Here is a 21404-nt window from a genome sequence, read left to right as displayed (position 1 = left end):
TACAACTCTCTCTCTCTCTGTCCCTTTCTCTCGATGAATTCAGTTGTTCTTCGAGCCTTTGAGGCTGTATGTTAAAGCGCAGAGAGACAAAAACATGTCAGAAGCCAGTAGATTCAGCTAGGTGACTAGACTCATACTGTCAGTCTTTAGAACAAAAGTGAGATGAAAGTGTAACTGATATTATGAATGTACTGCTTCTATGCAACACTGCACCCTTCTGGTGACAAGTGGTACTGGCTCCAATGAACAGAAGCTCTCCGTACAAGAGGACTGATATAACCTTAGCTCCCAAGGGTTGTGTGTCTCTGGGTGTGTGTTTTGCCCTTGAAGCAGTTATCTTATCTAGACCCGGGGACATTCCACACTGATAAATTTAAACATCCCAAGAGGGGATGAAATACAGCCAAAGGGTAACACATTAGAATGACAAAATGCAGATCCCCAGCCCGCACTGCTTGCAATGTGCACTGTATGTGAATTGAAATCAACACGACAGGAAGCTACATGGATTTTGTTATTATACAAAGTACAGCAGACTCATACTAGAGGTTGTTTCTATCATGTTTTCTGTATTCATGTAACATTAGTCTATTGACTAATGCATAAATACTCTGGGTTGAGAGTGTGTTCAGTTTAAAATGTTTACTATGCGTAATAAATGTGTGTATGCAATTGGTTTGCGATGCTTGTGTGTACACATACATCTTATATTGTTTACTGTGTGTATGCAATTGGTTTCTGAGGTACATTATTAGTGTGTGTGAACACACTCTGTAATGCACTCCGTCTACAGCCTTGGGCACTGTGCATTCCTGCTTGGAGAGCACGTGCCCCCGGGCCTCGTTCCTCCGTATATGACCTCTAGTGGAGCCATTACTTTCTGCATTAATGACGAACAGCCAGCGATGGGAGAGATGGGCTTTGTCCCAAGGCAAAGTAGCTCACTCTGATTATGGGCAACGACAAAGAGCGAAAAACAAAGGGTGTGTTCCTCTGCCCAGGCGTTGCTGAAGCATGCCACATCTTACAACGCCTAGATAGGTATTTTAAGTATCAGCTGACCACATCATATGGTGAATCTGGTGCCCGAGGGCAAAGTCAATGACATGTCACGCAACCATTGGTTGATGCATGCAATGTCTGAGCTGGGGAACATGACCAAAGTCTTCCCATAAGCAGTTCAAACAGAACTATCAGCAGTAGTACATCCCTGATTAAACAGCATGATCATTTCACAGGTGCACCTTGTGCTGGGGACAATAAAAGTCCACAACACAATGCTACAGATGTCTCAAGTTGAGGGAGATTGCAATTGGCATGCTGAATAGAGGAATGTCCACCAGAGAATTGAATGTTAATTTCTCTACCACAAGCCACCTCTTGTAATTTTAGGTGCAACCGGCCACACAAACACAGACCAACTGTAACCACATCAGCCCAGGACCTCCACATCCGGCTTCTTCACCTGTAGGATCGTCTGAGCTGTAGGTTTGTACATCCAAAGAATTTCTGCACAAACTGTCAGAAAGCACCTCAGCGAAGCTCATCTACGTGCTCGTCGTCCTCACCAGTGTCTTGATCTGAATGCAGTTAGGCATTGTAACCGACTTCAGTGGGAAAATGCTCACCTTCGATGGCCACTGGCACGCTGGAGAAGTGTGCTCTTTACAGATGAATCCCGGTTTCGGTAACGGGCACATGGCAAACAGTGTGTATGGTGTTATGTGGGCAACCAGTTTGCTGATGTCAATGTTTTCAACAGTGTCCCATGGTGGTGGTGGGATTAAGGGCAAGCAAAAGCCCTTACCTATTTTTTTGTTGTTGTTTCAAACAGATACATATCTGTATTCCTAGTTATGTGAAATCCATAGATGACGCATTAGGGCCTAATGTATGCATTTCAATTGACTGATTTCCTTAAATGATCTGTAACTCAGTAACATATTGGTGTACAGTTGAAGTCAGAAGTTTACATACACCTTAGCAAAATACATTTGAAATCAGTTTTTCACAATTCCTGACATTTAATCCAAGTAAATATTCCCTGTTTTAGGTCAGTTAGGATCATCACTTTATTTTAAGAATGTGAAATGTCAGAAATGTAATAGTAGAGAACTATTTATTTCAGCTTTTATACCTTTTACCACATTCCCAGTGGGTCAGAAGTTTACATACACTCAATTAGTATTTGGTAGCATTACCGTTAAATTGTTTAACTTCGGTCAAACGTTTTGGGTAGCCTTCCACAAGCTTCCCACAATAAGTTGGGTGAATTTTGGCCCATTCCTCCTGACAGAGCTGGTGTGACTGAGTCAGGTTTGTAGGCCTCCTTGCTCGCACATGCTTTTTCAGTTCTGCCCAGAAATGTTCTATAGGATTGAGGTCAGGGCTTTGTGATGGCCACTCCAATACCTTGACTTTGTTGTCCTTAAGGCATTTTGACACAACTTTGGAAGTATGCTTGGGGTCATTGTCCATTTGAAAGACCCATTTGCGACCAAGCTTTAACTTCCTGACTGATGTCTTGAGATGTTGCTTCAATATATCCACATAATTTTCCATCCTCATGATGCCATCTATTTTGTGAAGTGCACCAGTCCCTCCTGCAGCAAAGCACTCCCACAACATGATGTTGCCACCCCCGTGCTTCACGGTTGTGATGGTGTTCTTCGGCTTGCAAGCATTCCCATTTTTCCTCCAAACATAACAATGGTCATTATGGCCAAACAGTTATATTTTTGATTCATCAGACCAGAGGTAATTTCTCCAAAAAGTACGATCTTTGTCCCAACGTGCAGTTGCAAACCGTAGTCTGGCTTTTTTATGGAGGTTTTGGAGCAGTGGCTTCATCCTTGCTGAGCAGACTTTCAGGTTATGTCGATATAGGACTCGTTTTACTGTGGATATAGATACTGTCTCCTCCAGCATCTTCACAAGGTCCTTCGCTGTTGTTCTGGGATTGATTTGCACTTTTCACACCAAAGTACATTCATCTCTAGGAGACAGAACGCGTATCCTTCCTGAGCGGTATGACGGCTGCATGGTCCCATGGTGTTTACACTTGTGTACTATTGTTTGTACAGACGAACGTGGTACCATCAGGCATTTGGAAATTGCTCCCAAGGATGAATCAGACTTGTGGAGGTCTACAATCTTTTTTCTGAGGTCTTGGCTGATTTCTTTTGATTTTACCATGATGTCAAGCAAAGAGGCACTTAATTTGAAGGTAGGACTTGAAATACATCCACAGGTACATCTCTAATTGACTCAAATTATGTAAATTAGCCTATCAGAAGCTTCTAAAACCATGACATCATTTTATGGAATTTTCCAAGCTGTTTAAAGGCACAGTCAACTTAGTTTATGTAAACTTCTGACCCACTGGAATTGTGATACAGTTAATTCTAAGTGAAATAATCTGTCTGTAAACAATTGTTGGAAAAATGACTTGTGTCATGCACAAAGTAGATGTCGTAACAGACTTGCCAAAACTATAGTTTGTTAACCAGACATTTGTGGAGTGGTTGAAAAACAAGTTTAAATGACTCCAACCTAAGTGTATGTTTGGTTTATATTTTTGTTCAGTGCAGATAACCTCTGTCTAAGAAGATTAACCTGAGTGAACTTGGAGAAAGTTAAATTAGTAGCTTATTTTGATGCTCACATATAATTTGGCTTCACTTTAAAATCACTACCACAAGAATTACATTTTTTTAAAATATTTTGTTATACGTTTGGTCGTCTTGTGTCTCCGTCAGCATAATCATTTTACAAGAGCTTCTGACAGAGCTTCAATATACAACTCATTGAAATACAAAATGAACGTTTAAGAAATGAGTTTGATAAATGTGACATTTAAACCCTATACATATATATTATGGCTATAAGAGGATACTCCTGAAATTAACTTAATTCCCATCCATTTATAACCCCCACAAACAAGACAATTTGCAGACAAATGGTGGTTACTCTTACCAGGGCAGTCAAGGCACCCACTCAGGAAATCCTGGCTGGGAGAGTTGACTAAATTAAGGACTTTACCATTCACCATAACGTCTTTGGTGAGAGTCACAAGGAACCCCGGGGCTTTTCAGCAGAACTCGGCAGCACTTTTCAAAGGGTTCCAGATTGAAGTCAGTGAAGTTTAACACGGGTCTGAGGCCAGAATTCCATTAAGCAGGCCTACCACACCACCGGCCATAATTGTGTCTTTAAAAATTCAGAGCAGCGGTTTCTTGATCAGCAAATTTAGGGTGAAATAAAGGGAAGGAAGAGGCATATCTTGGACCACCAAAATAACCTTTGATTGGTCCAATGCAAAAATGTTATGTAACTGTCCAGTGTTTCCAGATTTCTATGAAATATTACCTAGAATTACATTATGAGTGAAATGTTGGTTAAAAAAAGTGAAAAGACTGCTGATTGGCCAGCTCAGTTAGTCTGATTGAGGTGTGTGTGTGTGTTTGGGGGGGGGGGGGGGTTCTCCAATTTATGATTTGGACAATATGAGTATAACAAGTCAACATTATTTGGGTATGAGTTAACAGAATATTAACTAGAAAAAGTGAGATTTTCACTGGACAGTTACTTTAAATGACTGAGGGAGAAGTGTAGCACTTGCTGCGGGTGGTTCCCTGAACCACCTCTACGCAGACGACACCATTCTGTATACATCTCGCCCTTCTTTGGACACTGTTAACAAACAAGCTTCAATGCCATACAACACTCCTTCTGTGGCCTCCAACTGCTCTTAAAACGCTAGTAAAACTAAATGCATGCTTTTTAACCTATCGTTGCCCGCGCCCGCCCGCCAGACTAGCATCACTACTCTGGGCAGTTTCTGACTTAGAATATGTGGACAACTACAAATACCTAGGTGTCTGGCTAGACTGTAAACTATCCTTCCAGACTCATATTAAGCATTAAAACTCTGCCTAGAAAGCCAGCATCCCAGAGTCGCCGCTTCACTGTTGACGTTGAGACTGGTGTTTTGCGGGTACTATTTAATGAAGCTGGAAGTTGAGGACTTGAGGCGTCTTTCTCAAACTAGACACTAATGTACTTGTCCTCTAGCTCAGTTGTGCACCGGGGCCTCCAACTCTTTCTATTCTGGTTAGAGCCTGTTTGCACTGGAGTAATCCACAGCGTTGTACGAGATCTTCAGTTTCTTGGCAATTTCTTGCATGGAATAGCCTTCATTTATCAGAACAAAAATAGACTGACGAGTTTCAGAAGAAAGGTTTCTTGGTTTCTGGCCATTTTGAGCCTGTAAGTGCACAAATGCTGATGCTCCAGATCCTCAACTAGTCTAAAGGCCCGTTTTATTGCTTCTATAACATAATTTAAAAATGGTTTTCTAATGATCAATTAGCCTTCTAAAATGATAAACTTGGATTAGCTAACACAACATACCATTGGAACACAGGAGTGATGGTTGCTGATAATGGGCCTCTGTACACCTATGTAGATATTCCATATAAAAATAGCTGTTTTTTTTTTTTTATCTGCCGTTTCCAGCTACAATAGTAATTTACAATGTCTACACTGTATTTCTGATCAATGATATTCTTTTAAAAATGGGACAAAAAAAAAAAGAAGATATTTAAGTGACCCCAAACTTGTATGTTTGTGATATATATATTAGTTATATTTTTTTCTGTGATAAGGTGCTCGGTTTCTGCCTGCAGAAAATGATTATTTTAGCACCAGCACCTCACAAAAACAACAATGAATCTAAAGAAAATAACACTGACATCATAATGCAATAGAAGTCAGAGAGTAATAGGGCATCTTGTGAATAAAAACAGAGATGGTACATGAACAAGTTGACTTTATTAAGCATTTTGATCCAATAACATTCACTTCAAAGAAGTTCAACAACATACCTTAAGTGGGCAGAGGGGAGACCTCATTGTAGGTCTGAATCCTAACTTGAGATCCATACATTTGACTTAGATTTCCACATAAACAATGCATTGATGGCAATGTGAGATGTGACTAATTCAACATACATCAAGTTAAGATTCTGCCCTTAGCGTGTGACATGAAAGCTGTTTTGGGGCTTGTAAACACATTTTGATGTTAGCAGACCAAATATGCTGCCTTTAAGCAAGTGCTGAATGAAAGCCAGAGTTTTATTATGACTTCAAGTAGACTTCTTCTGTTTTTTCTTCTCTGCCTCATCTTCCTTCTCTTTCTCTATCTCAGTCACCAGAGTCTCAATTTCTTTGGACTCCAATAACTACATGGAGTAAAAAAATACAGCAATTAGCCCATAGACAAATATATTTGCAAAGCTGTAAATACTAGGACATGAGACCAAGACCCTTACCTTCAGTGGCTGGTTTCTTCTAATTACAGCAAGTTCAATGTTCTTCCCACCAGACTGAACCACCTGTAGACATAGTTCAAAGGTGTACGTATACAAATATGCATGATGGATCAGGTGCAAACCTATGCTGAATTGCAAATTGTCCCTATCCCCTAAATGTTTGTAATATCCAGAATTCTTGTAGGTATAAATGATATGCTAATTGTATAGCTCTATCTTGCCCTCTAATTGGCTAGGTGGCATTTTTGCCATAGTGAATAGACCAATTCAATTGCCTCAGATCAAGAAGTGCATAAGAAGTAGGGATTAGGGGTCGGTTTGGTATTTACCGCTATAAAAGAGAGCATTTGACCTCACCTCAAGCAAGGCTTTGATGGCCAGCTTTATCGACTCATTGTCAGTGGCGATGGCTTCATCTGTGTAGTTCTTCTCCAGGAACTCCCTCACCGTCTTAGCACTACGGCCAATCGCATTTGCCTGAACAAAGGCATAGGAAACAAATCCGTAGCTCAGCATTTTTAAACAAAAGTAAAACATTTTAAATACACATCAACAGGAAAATATTTTCTCCTACTAATGTGGATTTAAAAAACAGACCTGAACATTTAGGATACGAAATTATCACATTTTTGCAATGATACACTTCAGGCACACTAGTTATAGACACTATAGCTGTGAAGAAAGTTTAACATATTTGGCTGTGGATAAAGGTAAGGAATCTTTGTGGATTGGCTGACCTTCCATGCGTGGTAAGTTCCAGAGGGGTCAGTCTGATAGAGCCTGGGGGTCCCATCACAGTCAAAACCCACGATCAAGGCAGAGATGCCAAACGGTCTGCGTCCATTGCTCTGAGTGTAGCGCTAGAGAATTAAAATATCAAAAACCGGTTATGAATACAAAACTGACCTTCAAAAGACCATTCAGTCAAGCAACATATGAACTTCACTCTTAGATACGATTGTTGCGTATTAACTCATCACCGAAAATCTAAAGTCATGTCACAATTGTTTTTATGATGTTAGTAATTGGAAAAAATATCCACAAAGGTATTTTTCACTTCCTCCTTGCTTCACCAAATCAAAATACAAGTCCCACACAAGCTACTGTTTCCTGGCACACATACATGGCTTTCTTTGGGTTGGGGGGTGCTATCTTGAGAGAAAGACTTACGGAGGGCTGTGACTTCCTGTTTAAGTGAAGTCTGTCCAATTGTTGAGTGATGTCTGTGTCTCATGGATGGCAATAGTGGAGGTGTTATAATAGCTATAAAACCTAGCAGTAAAAAGGGAAACGGTTCCAATCGTTTGTCCACCATAAATGCTTCCCCAGAGAATTTTAGAAATACTTATTAAAATAAGGGCTGTGTTTCATGTAGGCTTACCCTGGCTTGAGTTTTGATAACCATGTAAATCTCGCTCAGACAAGGTGACTTAAAGATATTCAGCTCTATTTACTCTCAGATTTGAAAATGCTTTTTAGCATCAAAGTAGAACTCATGTAAGACTACAAATCGCTGCAAGCTCATGTACATCATCACTAGATGACACCTTTGCTAAAAAGGTTGTCCATCTAAAGAAACGTAGCCAATTTAGATATTACTACGTTTGTATCTATTTAACTCAGTTAAGGGGCAGAACGACAGATTTTTACATAGTCAGCTCGGGATTCGATCTTGCAACCTTTCGGTTACTGGTCCAACGCTCTAACCACTAGGCTACCTGCCTAATTGGTAATAATCCCTGGATTAACTTTTGCCTCGATTCGGCAGTCTCATCCAGATCATCAAGGCATTTGTAGTTCTTCATGATAAGGGTAAATACAGGCAAATATATGGCTAAAATTCACTGTCGTAAATACACTTACATGGTTATCAAAATGTCACGCCAGGATAAACCTACATGAAACACAGCCCTAATTTAAAAAGGGTTCCTAAAATTCTCTATGGCGAACGTTTTATGGTGAAAAAGCGATTGGAACCATTTCCTTGTTTGACCTCTAGATGTGTGTATTATGACTCATTCTGTGGTACTCGATGCCAAGCCGTTAGGGGCTGTTTGTTCTTAGTTCGAGGAACGGAGACTACCGGTTTAAGTATGGCGATGTAGGCTATTCTACCTGTTTCAGGGTGGCGATGTGTCGTGTGATGTACTCCACGGTCACTGGGTCCTCCACAGTGAGCCGGTGACTCTGGCACTCCACACGAGCTCTGTTGATCACGATGCGGGCATCTGCTGTCAGGCCTGACAGACAGCTGGTTAAATAAGACCAAAGCTTCCAGCAGATTTCAATTTCAAGTATATTAATGAAGTTTATAGGTACCTGCAAATGCCATGCAGACATGGTCGTCTAGGGTGCATATTTTGCGGACTGTTCTTTCCTCCTGCAGCTTGGCCACTGACTTCTTCTCAACGCCAAGGACAACAATGTCTTTGCCCCTGATGCCCACCTAATGTTAGAGGAATGAATGGGGAAATGAAACAGTCAGCTAGCTATTTAAACAAACAGCACATGCGCTGTGACAGTTAGCAAATCTAACTAGCTAAGTAACAGTTAACTTGCTAGCTTAGTAATCACACTAGTTACAAGTTACCACAGCCAGAGTCATAAACCCCACCCATTTTGACCATCTCTTCTTTAAGGGTAGGAAGCATGAGTTTTTACTCAAAGTAACAGTGTGTCAAAGACTTAGTTGTAGTCACGATCTCACTACCTATAACTACAAACAGTGGTTTTAGCGATTTTACATATTTATTAACTTATTTCCAGATAACTACCCACAATGCACTATTTCTCAACATCATATGGAGACCCGGTACTAGTTCCAGCTGGCTAACGTTAGCTACTAGCCATGCTAGCATGCAATTTAATTCCAAACCAAGTGTTGGCGCTGGTGAGCTACTATGTACATCCATGAAGAAAAACGAATTCCTGTGAAAAACGGCAAGGCCTGTTCTCCTGTGCATTTGGTAGTGGTAGTCAAGTGAGCGGTGTAGTTGTTTTCCATCATTTGTAGCCAGTGCAGTAAAACCCACAGGTAAGAGATAACGACTAATTTGTTGCCAAAAAACGAGACGCAAGCTTTTGAAGTGGGCACGGTTTGTCCGGTTGAAGAGAGTGAATTGGAATAGGAAGTATTTTGAGCACCACACATCTACTGTATGCAGTGCTCATTTCACCCCAGGGACTGATAACCTGAGCACTCATTGGCTGGTTTTCCTTCACTCTGCGGTCCAACTCCTCCAAAACCATCTCAATTGGGTTAAGGTCAGATGATTGTGGAGGCCAGGTCATCTGATGTAGCACTACATCGCTCTCCTTAGTCAAATAGCCCTTACACATCTGGAAGTGTGTTGGATCATTGTTCTATTGAAAACCGAATGATAGTCCCACTAAGCTCAAACCAGATGGAATGGCATATCGCTGTAGAATGCTGTGGTAGCCATGCTGGTTAAGTGTGCCTTGAATTCTAAATAAAATCACAGACAGTCTCACCAGCAAAGCATCCCCACACCATCACACCACCTCCTCCATGCTTCACTGTGGGAACCACACATGCAGAGATCACCTACTCTGCGTTTCACAAAGACATGGCGGTTGGAACCAACATTTTGAACTCCAAAATCTGGACTCATCAGACCAAAGGACAGATTTCCACCGGGCTAATGACAATTGCTTGTGTATCTTGGCCCAAGCAAGTCTCACCTTATTGGTGTCCTTTAGTAGTGTTTTTTTAGTAGCGGTTTCTTAGCAGCAATTCGAAAATGAAGGCCTGATTAAATGAGTCTCCTCTGAACACTTGATGTTGAGATGTGTCTGTTACTTGAACTCTGAAGCATTTATTTGGGCTGCAATCTGAGGTGCAGATACACAAATTAAACAAGGAACACCTATTACTTGAAATGCATTCCAGGTGACTACCTCATGAAGCTGGTTGAGAGAATGAATAGTGTCAAGGCAAAGGGTGGCTACTTTGAAGAATCTCAAATATATTTTGGTTACAACATTATTCCATGTGTTATTTCATAGTTTTGGTATCTTCACTATTATTCTACAATGTCGAAAATAGTACAAATAAAAGAAAGACCCTTGAATGAGTAGGTGTCCAAACCTTTGACTGGTACTCTCTTTGTGTGTGTGTGTGATATATATATATATATATATATATATATATATATATATTAGTTGTATTACTCCGACATTGCGCATCCTAATATTTCTAAAATTCCATTATTTTACTTTTAGATGTTTGTATTGCTGTGTATTGTTAGCAGTGGCAACCTGTCATTCAGGGCATGTGGGGTAGAGCCTGTTATTATGGCATCAATACGCATCACAGTTTGCAAACTATGGAAAAAATAAAAATAACAATTATATATATATATATATATATATATGAGTTAATAAAGCTGCATACAAACAGTCTCTTTTTTGTTGAGTAAGGCAGCTCCAAAATGCAGGTGTTTTAGCCTAGCTCGGTGCCTTCGTTGGTGGTGGGCCAAGCCAGCAGAAGATACGGAACGTTGTGCCGTGATTGGCTCAGAGTTCTGTCACTCATGGGGAAAATTATAACCCCTTGGGTGCTGCCATAGAGTTACATTAGAAGTGCCCATCCAAGGCAGCTGAAAGACATTGGCCACAGATAAAATGACGTTAAATCCCGTTATATGTACAGCAGATTTGATTGGACTGATCTAAGATACTAAGATCTTAGCTAGCAGTCATCACCATGAATCAAGTCGTCAATCTACTGGCAAATCCTTTTAAATCCTTGTCATATAAAGATAAATAATGAAGAGAAATTATAGATAAGATGTATCGGTGCTCATCAGCCATTAAACGTAAACATTACAAGTTGGAATTCGCAAATTCAACAATGAGTGGTTTGGAAAGAATCAGTGACAGTGGCTAACTGCAAGCATTGCAAAGCAATCACTAGCCTACTATTCAGTGGTGGCTGTGTGGTCCCAAATCTGGGATTAAGGGGCTCTTTTCCAAATTTAAAATGATAAAGATTCAACTTTGGCCATGTGGTCAATGAAGCATGATTTGTGCAGCGCTCAAAACAACTTAACTCAGAACTGCGAAGAACTCACTGAAGTCAAGTTAAGACAACTGGGAAGTCAGGAATAAACAAGCTCCCGAAAGGGAAAATACATAAATCCAACTCGGAATTGTAAATCCGGCCTCTTTCTAGAGCTACAACATCATGATTCGACCTTGGTTTATTTTCCTCCCCGGTTCCCAGTTGTTTTGAAAGCACCATAAATCCAGAGAATGCCCGACTTTGCCCACGAAGGACTGCCACGCCACCTTCCTGTTCAAGTGAGCACAGCAAGGGGAGTCCAAAAATGGGTTGCATGTTGCTGCATAAATTATGTAATTTGCCAGGGAGATAGTATTACTTTCTTAGCTACAGTATACATAAGTGTATGTTGTGTAATAACATGTTAGTAGCCCATGTGCCTCACCCTAATACATTTGGTCTGTTTACCCCTCTTAATTTCACCTACTGTTCTGACTTGGTGGTGCACATGTAGCCTATAACCTGTTTTAGAGTAATGATTGAATATTGTAAGAGCTTTCATTGTCGGCTTATATATTTATTTTAGTCTTTTTTCATATTTTTTCTTTTTAGCTTTGTTTAACTAGGCAAGTCAGTTAAGTACAAATTCTTATTTTTATTAGTGATGTACCGATATTACATTTTTGGCCGACACCGATAGCCAATATTTTCCTTGCCAAAAAACCTGATAAAGATACAGATAACCGATATAAAAAAACATTTGTGGTCTTTTAAGCATTCTAGTACAGTTAAATAGTTAACACGGACACAGCGGTCTAAGGCACCGCACGCTAGCACAAGAGGCCCTACAGTCCCTGGTTCAAATCTAGGCTGTATCACATCCGGCCGTGATTGGGAAGCCCATAGGGTGGTGTACAATTGGCCATCATTGTAAATAATAATTTGTTCTTAACTGACATGCCTAGTTAAATAAAAAAGGTTACACACAAAAAGTTATTTTGTTGGCATTTACATATGTCACCATTAGCAGTAAAACAATATCAAAACCTATTTCTTTCACTTACTGTGCTGTTTCGTTGTTCACTAGTTTCATTATCAATAAGATGGCGCCAGAGAAGAAGGCTGACATTGTACATCCAATTTTGTTTTTTTTGTAACTTATTTTTGTACATACTGTTGCTGCTACCGTCTTATGACCGAAAATAACTTCTGGACATCAGAATTGCGATTACTCACCACGAACTGGCAGAATCCTTTTTCCCTCCTTTAACGAGTCCGACGTGAATGACATATTGCTTTCACAGGAACAGGCCCAAATCCCTGTCGAGAAATTGTAGGTGATCGAATGAACACCCACTGCCTTCCATTTCTGCTAGCAAACGTGCAATCGATGATCTACGCGGAAGATTAAACTACCAACAGGACATTCAAAATTGTAATAGCTTATGATTCACAGAGTCGTGGCTGAACGTTGACATTATCAAATCGAATTTTATTTGTCACAGATGTTAATGCAAGTGCAGCGAAATGCTTGTGCTTCCAGCGCTGATATTATTGCACTAACAATTCCCTAACAACTACCTAATACACAAATCTAAAGGGGTGAATGAGAATATGTACATGTAAGTACATTGATGAGCGATGGCCGAGCGGCATAGGCAAGGTGCAATAGATGGTATAAAATACAGTATATACATGTGATATGAGTAATGTAAGATATGTAAACATATTTAAAGGGGCATTTTTTAGAGTGCATTGTATAAAGTGACTAGTGAGCCATTTATTAAAGTGGCCAGTGATTGGTCTCAATGTAGGCAGCAGCCTCTCGGAGTTAGTGATTGCCGTTTAGCAGTCTGATGGCCTTGACATACAGCTGGCTGTTTATACGCTGTATCAGCAGGATAGAACAGCGGCGTCTGGTAAGACAAGGGGCGGCAGACTATGTATTTTTGTAAATAACAGCTGGTGTACGATATCTAAGGAAGTCTCGAGGTTTTGGTCACCTGAGGTAGTGTGTCTCGTGATAAACTGTAGACCACACTATCTGTATTTTTTGAAGCGGTCTACATACCACCACAGACTGAGACTGGCACTAAGACCGCACTCAATGAACTGTATTCCACCATAAGCAAAACAGGAAAACTCTCACCCAGAAGCTGCGCTCCTAGTGGCCGAGGACTTTAATGCAGGGAAACTTTAATCAGCATGTTATCAGCATGCTATCACCATGTTAAATGAGCAACCAGAGGGGGGGAAAATAAAATAAAAACCTTGACCACCTCCACACACAGAGACGCAAACAAAGCTCGCCCTCCATTTGGCAAATCTGACCATAATTCTATTCACCCGATTCCTGCTTACAAGCAAAAATAAAAGCAGCAAGCACCAGTGACTCAATCAATAAAAAAAAAGTGGTCAGATGAAGCAGATGCTAAGCTACAGGACTGTTTTGCTAGCACAGACTGAAATATGTTCCGGGTTTCCGATAGCATTGAGGAGTACACCACATCAGTCATTGGCTTCCTCAATAAGTGCATCGATGACGTCGTCCCCACAGTGACTGTACGTACATACCCCAACCAGAAGCAATGGACAACAAGCAACATAAGCAATGAGCTAAAGGCTAGAGCTGCCGCTTCAAGGAGCGGGACTCTAACCTGGAAGCTTATAAGAAATCCCGCTATGTCCTCCGACAAACCAGCAAACAGGCAAAACATCAATACAGGACTAAGATCGAGTTGTACTACACCGGCAGATGCCTTTAACCTCTCTGGGATATGTGGCCAAAAGCCAAGGAAAATGCAGAGCGCCAAATTCAAATAAATTACTATAAAAATCAAACTTTCATTAAATCACATGCAAGATAGCAAATTAAAGCTACACTTGTTGTGAATCCAGCCAACATGTCAGATTTCAAAAAGGCTTTTCGGCAAAAGAAAACAATGCTATTATCTGAGGATAGCACCTCCGAAAACAAAGAGCGAAACCATATTTCAATCCTGCAGGCTCGACAAAACGCAGAAATAAAAATATAATTCATGCCTTACCTTTGACGAGCTTCTTTTGTTGGCACTCCAATATGTCCCATAAACATCACAAATGGTCCTTTTGTTCGATTAATTCCATCCATATATATCCAAAATGTCCATTTACTTGGCGCGTTTGAACCAGAAAAACACTGTTTCCAACTTACGCAACGTGACTACAAAATATCTCAAAAATGACCTGTAAACTTTGCCAAAACATTTCAAACTACTTTTGTAATACAACTTGAGGTATTTTTTAACGTAAATAATCAATCAAATTGAAGACGGTGTTCAATACAGGAAGAAAACAAACTGTAGCTAGCTTTCTGGTCACGCAGCCTCTATCTAACAGTACACTTGAAGTGACCCTCGTTCAAGATGGCCGTACTTCATTACACAAAGGAATAACCTCAACCAATTTCTAAAGACTTGACATATAATGGAAACAATAGGAACTGCAAGAAAGGCCCCTTAGACATCTGGATTCCCAATGAAACCCCATTGAAAAGAGAGTGACCTAAAAAAAAAAAATCTGAATGGTTTGTCCTCGGGGTTGCCCGCTAAATAAGTTCTGTTACACTCAGATATGATTCAAACAGTTTTAGAAACTTCAGAGTGTTTTCTATCCAAATCTACTAATAAAATGCATATCTCATCTTCTGGGGATGAGTAGCAGGCAGTTGAATTTGGGCATGCATTTCATCAGGACGTGAAAATACTGCCACCTGTCAACAAGAAGTTAAACATGTCAACATTCACATGGCTGCAGGGCCAGACGGATTACCAGGACGTGTACTGTGAGCATACGCTGACCAACTGGCAAGTGTCTTCACTGACAATTTCAGCCTCTGCCTGTCCGAGTCTAATACCAACATGTTTGAAGCAGACCACCATAGTTCCTGTGCCCAAGAAAGCGAAGGTAACCTGCCTAAATGACTACAGACCAGTAGCACTCACATCCGTAGCCATGAAGAGCTTTGAAAGGCTCACATCAACACCATTATCCCAGAAACCAAAGAACCACTCCAATTTTCATACCGCCCTAACAGATCCACAGATGATGCCATCTCTATTGCACTCCACACTGCTCTTTCCCACCTGGATAAAAGGAACACTTATGTGAGAATGCTATTCATTGACTACAGCTCAGCGGTCAACACCATAGTGCCATCAAAGCTCATCAATAAGCTAAGGAACCTGTGACTAAACACCTCCCTCTGCAACTGGATCCTGGACTTCCTGATGGGCCGCCCCCAGGTGGTTAGGGTAAGTAACAACACATCTGCAGCGCTGATCCTAACACAGGGACCCCTCAGGGATGTGTGCTCAGTCCCTGTGTACTCCCTGTTCACTCATGACTGCACGGTCATGGAAGACTCCAACACCATCATTGAGTTTGCCGATGACACAACAGTGATGGGCCTGATCACCAACAATGATGACAGTCTATAGGGAGGAGGTCAGAGACCTGGCTGTGTGGTGCCAGGACAACAACCTCTCCCTCAACATGTTCAAGACAAAGGAGATGATTGTGGACAACAAAAAAAAGAGAACTGAGCACACCCCCATTCTCATCGACAGGGCTGTAGTATAGCAGGTTGAGAGCTTCAAGTTCCTTGGTGTCCACATCACCAACAAACTAACATGGTCCAAGCACAACAAGACAGCCATGAAAAGGGCATGGCAAAACCCATTCCCCGTCAGGAAACTTAAAAGATTTGGCATGGGTCTGCAGAACCTCAAAAAGGTTTTACAGCTGCACCATCGAGAGCATCCTGACTGGTTGCATCACTGCCTGGTATGGCCACTGCTCGGCCTCCAACTGAAAAGGCACTAGAGGGTAGTGCCTACGGCCCAGTACATCACTGGGGCCACGCTTCCTGCCATCCATGACCTCTATACCAGGCGGTGTCAGAGGAAGGCCCTAAAAATTGTCAAAGACTCCAGCCACCCTAGTCATAGACTGTTCTCTCTGCTATCGCGCTGTGCCAAGTTGCTTCTGAACAGCTTCTACCCCCAAGCCATAAGACTCCTGAACGTGTAATCAAAATGGCTACCCTGACTATTTGCATTGCCACCCCTCCCCTCTTTTACACCGCTGCTACGCTCTCATCTATGCATACTCACCTTAATAAACTTTACCAACATGTACAGACTACCTCAACTAATCAGTGCCCTCGCACATTGATTCTGTACCGGTACCCCACTGTATATATTCTCGCTATTGTTATTTTACTGCTGCTCTTTAAATTACTTGTTATCTTTATTTCTTATATTTTATAACTGCATTGTTGGTTAGGGGCTCGTAAGTAAACATTTCACTATAAGGTGTTGCATGTGGCTAACAAAATTTCATTTCATCATACGTCAAGCAGTGACGTTTCAGCTCTGTATATCCGTGGCCTCTTCTTCGGTGCGGTCACTGTGTTCATTTCCATCTTGTTTAGCTGCTTATGGAACATTTCAAGTAAACCCTGTTTCTTGTCTGCATCGAAGTAGTGGTCCTTGTACATAGCATCGAGCATGGTGGCGACACAGTAAAGAGAGAATGTGAATAAGCAATTCGGTGGCAGCCTGTGTCGGGCAGTTTTGTTGAGCAGGCGTTTCAATGCCATGACAGAGGGTATCACATCTGCTGCCGGCGCAGTTGATGAGCTTATTTCTTGAGTCAGTTGTTCGAATAGAGCTAGCATGTTCATGTTTCCAAGTTTCAAACATGTGCTCAAATGCCATTGAAATGGAAGCAGCGGTATGACAGCCACATTCATGAGCATGAAAGACGACTTTCGTCAGTACGAAATCCTTGATGAACAACTGTGTTGTCAGACTCAGCATGTTCACGGGGCTGATATTGCTAGTCCAAATGTCAGTCGTGAAGCTAATAGCAGTGACGCTATTAATGTGTAACTCCGGTAGGGCAAAATCTGAAAAATAGTGCATACTTAGTGTGTACCGGTGCACAACCATTCGGTGAAAGCCAACATCACCCATGATAGAGAACGGTTGATTGTCAAGGGCGATGAATTCCATTATCTTGCCGTTAATGGATTTCGCCTTTGAGTTGTCTTGCTGAAATGTTCTTCCTCTTTCAAATGACTGCTCGACTTGTTGACTGCTCGATTCACACAGCAGACATTGTAGACTAGGAATGCTGTGTTGCAAGTCTCACGCTACATTTTACGTGGCGTCATTACATCATGTTATATAGGTATGCACGTCAGCTTTGACATCAGTTTTGCACATCAGCATTAAACTAGACATCGGCCGATGTCTCCATTTTTAGCTAATATCGTCCGATACCGATATATCGTGCATCCCTAATTTACAAGCCCCCTTTATTTATCCTACGCTGACTTGGTGTACAGGGAGAACACTAAGAACAGCCCATGTTCTGAATTCTGTTGCTGTATATTTCAAAAGTGCTAAACAAATAGTTAAGACTACCTCCATCCTAGCTCGCTCATTAATGTCTCAATCACTTGTTGTCCCCTTATGCCATAGTTTGTACATCTCGATTTACATTAGAAAGCACATCTGTTTAAGAAAGTCAGCCATATCAGCTATGATTTTTTAAAGGCAGTAAATGAAGCTGAATTAACTGTTCCACTGCCAGATAAGCCTCTGTTGATAGCCAGGTGTAGCATTGGTAAGGTGTTGGGACAGCTTTATGAAGGCCTTAACAGTTTGTGGGCACCGTTTGCCACCGTTAAAGTGCAATTCATGTATTGTTTAGTGTTGTGTAATGGCTTTGCTGGCATGCACCCCCTTCCTTTTTGGGCCCCACAAATATTTCCATGCTAAAATCGCACTGATTGTTAGATATTACTGTCCCTCCTTTGAATTTCAAAGTCCCGACATGGCCCTTGAGCAAAGTTTGCCCACCCCTGCTTAAAATCTGATTTGAAACCTAACTAACCTCACCCACACTGCTAACCTTAAATTATGGTTAAAAAGCACTTTTGTTTTTACGCATTTTTGTAATATAGCCAATTTTGACTTTGTGGCTGTAGTTACTAGTGGAAACCATCAATTTTCTCCTTCATCCAAGTCACTAAAAGTGATCTAGTTAGCTAAATGACATAGCTAACAGCTGCTTATCACCTTCATAAACTTACAGCGGTGGAGCCTTTCTTCACAGCCTCTTGCGCATATTCCACCTGAAAAAGGTGACCGTCAGGAGAAAACACTGTGATCGCCCTGTCATATCTTGCTGCCATTATGTTGTTGCTAGAAACAAATGCAGTGAAATCTGTGTAGCTACTCAGCTAGAATGTTTTCTAGTCAGTTTTTGTGTACACTCACAGAGCGCATGCGCTTGAACTCGGACCTAGTTCAATTCTGAGCATTTCCCTAAGAAAATACCCACCATTTCAAAGTTATCCAAGTGCAACTTTTTATTTCACTCTCCATAACTCGAAAATATTTCATAAGTGTGGTTCGGAACCATTGTAAGGGGTTGATACAGACGTTTCCAGCGCTGTTTGGTTCCTTTCCGGAGCATTGTATTTTCCAATCCCCTGGGGTTGAGTTTGGATTATTCCACTACTAGAAAGGGGTTGAACATATTGTTTTGTTTTTATGTCTTAATTGCACCCCACTAAACAATGATACAATGTATTGACATGTTGGTATTATTTCTATATTTTAGTTATTACTTCAATTTATTTTTTAATATCTCACGAATATAAATATGTTAATGACATTTTCGTTCACCCCTCTAATGGACTAGCTAATACGTTACAGAATAGCGTCCTATTCTATTAGTTTTCCCCTAGCAGCTGGATATTATGCTGGCAGCGCGATCGTGTAATATTATTTTTCAAAAATAATATTTGCCATGCAAAGACATACTGAACTGGGAATATCGATTTGCACTCTAGTGCAGTACAACTGTTTTTCGCAGCATTGCAAAGCTTTGAAAATGTGTATTGATAACTTTGTTGTTGTAGTATTAGTTATGTATCCTTTATTTAATTAGGCAAGTCAGTTAAGAAAAAAATCGTACTTACAATGACAGCCTACCCCAGCCAAACCCTAACCCAGATAACACTGGGCCTATTGTGCACCACCCAATCACAGCTGGTTGTGTTTCAGGCTGGAATCAAACCAGGGTCTGTAGTGACACCTCTGGCAATGGGATGCAGTACCTTAGACCGCTGCACCACTCGGGAGCCCATTAATATCACCATTTCTTTTGAAGGTTTACAAATACTGATTTGTTATAAGCTATTGTGTACGCTATATATAAGCCTAACTTTTTTTTATCAAAACAAAATCTTATGTATTTACAAGTTACATGTAATGAATATTAACCAGGCCACAGTATAATTGCACTATTTTTTTTTACAAGTTGTAGGCTGATATATACTTCTTATCTGTCAAGGTTAACAGTATACAGTAAAGGCATAGGCCTGTTAACTAGTTTTAAAAATGTATATCATAGACAAGATTATTTACAAGCAAGATTTTCATGATTATCGATCAAGGTCAGCAAAGCTACTTTTTATAGAGTTTAAAATGCATTACAAGAGACAACAAGGCTGACAGTACAAAGTATAATGAAGCTTTCAGAACAACAATGGAGAGTTATAGGATTTTCTATCAAGGTTAGCAGTATACCTATTAACCAAGTTTTCAAAACCAACACCAGAGAAAAGAATGAAAGAAATTCATCACGTCTCTGTATTATGTATTATCTATAAAGATCAGCAAGTTTAAAATAGTTTCAAATGTATTATGTAGTCATTTTCTCTGATAACTCATATAAAACATACTTTCGCATTCCATTGTGACAACTTATTGACGTTGCACTTTAATACGACTGCTTTGGAGAATAATCACACAGACATTACAACTACTACCGTCTGACTGTTTTCTAAAATGGGAGCACCTATGAGAAAATTATAGTTTAGTGTCACATCCACCATCAATCCATGCATTGCCAGAAACTGTAATGCCAGGTATTTATAACCTCTTTGCTGTCACTAAACAGACTGTAATTCCTGACTCTCAAAAGACGCAGGGGACATTAACACAAATTGTTCCTTTTGATGTGACTTCAAAAGATCATAGTATATGTAAATTATTCTGTCACTTGTTGTCATTGCTTAATATGCTATAATCCTCTTTAGTAAGTGGAGATGAAAGAGTTTTTGTTGTCTTTGGAATTTGAAGTTTGGACTGACAAATAAAATATCCTGCATATATAACATACAGCTTTTTGAATTATTTAGTATTATAGCATTTTCAGATAATTATCAATTTGGGAAATTGTACACACTACATGTAAATCACTGGTATTTCGACTGCACTCAAGTATAAAAATCAAGTGTGGGCTTTACCTTAGTGAAGGTCCAATAATTCCTGAAGCAAGCTGTGTTCTATCATACAAAATAAAAGACAGTGAAAAGGTACTACATTTTCTTCAGAAAGACACAAGTAATCTGTGCTCTGACAAATCCACAAAGAATGACTAATCTGGGTCAAAACTTCAAATTCCAAAGACAATCAAAACTCTTCCATCTCCACTTACTAAAGAGGATTATAACATATTAAGCAATGACAACAAGTGACCGAATAATTGACATATACTATGATCTTTGACCCAGATTAGTAATTCTTTGGGGATGTGTCAGAGCAAAAATGACTTTTGTCTTTCTGAAGAAAATGTAGTACCTTTTCACTGTGTTTCATTTCGTATGATAGAACACAGCACTGATATTTACAACTGATATTCAACACAACAACAGTACATTCAAGTATTGTTTTGGAATTAGTATAACATGCAGGACTAAATGCATATGTCAATAACACAGTCCCCCTCCAAAACTGCTGGCTGGTGTGTTTACGGACATATTCAATCAATCCCTATCCCAGTCTGCTGTTCCCACATGCTTCAAGAGGGTCACCATTGTTCCTGTTCCCAAGAAAGCTAAGGTAACTGAGCTAAACGACTATCGCCCCGTAGCACTCACTTCCATCATCAGGAAGTGCTTTGAGAGACTAGTCAAGGATCATATCACCT

General features: G+C 40.4%; 1 protein-coding gene across 3 annotated transcripts; it reads right to left on the bottom strand.

Moving 5' to 3' along the window:
- Positions 1–5813: 5813 nt before the first annotated feature.
- Positions 5814–18882, bottom strand: LOC110530418 (proteasome subunit alpha type-7). 3 transcript variants are annotated; one of them, XM_021613468.2, is made up of 7 exons: positions 18747–18882; positions 8651–8777; positions 8447–8571; positions 7069–7191; positions 6689–6808; positions 6332–6394; positions 5814–6241 (listed from the first exon to the last, which is right to left on the bottom strand). In XM_021613468.2, the coding sequence occupies exons 1-7, from the start codon at positions 18747–18749 to the stop codon at positions 6146–6148; spliced, it is 657 nt and encodes a 218-aa protein (XP_021469143.1). In that variant the 5' UTR covers positions 18750–18882; the 3' UTR covers positions 5814–6145. The 3 variants fall into 3 exon arrangements, with proteins under 3 accessions (XP_021469143.1, XP_021469141.1, XP_021469142.1); XM_021613466.2 differs by lacking the exon at positions 18747–18882 and adding an exon at positions 18496–18710; XM_021613467.2 differs by lacking the exon at positions 18747–18882 and adding an exon at positions 18482–18651.
- Between the last annotated feature and the right edge of the window lie 2522 nt (positions 18883–21404).

The sequence above is a fragment of the Oncorhynchus mykiss genome, chromosome 8 (genome assembly GCF_013265735.2).
Source record: "Oncorhynchus mykiss isolate Arlee chromosome 8, USDA_OmykA_1.1, whole genome shotgun sequence".
NCBI lineage: Eukaryota > Metazoa > Chordata > Actinopteri > Salmoniformes > Salmonidae > Oncorhynchus > Oncorhynchus mykiss.
This window is presented reverse-complemented; position numbering and strand designations above follow the sequence as displayed.

Excerpts from the sequence above, each read along its gene's own strand:
- LOC110530418 (XM_021613466.2), bottom strand. The coding sequence starts at position 18,597 with ATGGCAGCAAGATATGACAGGGCGATCACAGTGTTTTCTCCTGACGGT. Across the intron at positions 6,809-7,068 it reads GAACTTACCACGCATGGAAG|GCAAATGCGATTGGCCGTAG; the intron begins GTCAGCCAATCC and ends GCCTTTGTTCAG. Across the intron at positions 6,395-6,688 it reads CCATCAAAGCCTTGCTTGAG|GTGGTTCAGTCTGGTGGGAA; the intron begins GTGAGGTCAAAT and ends CTATGTCTACAG.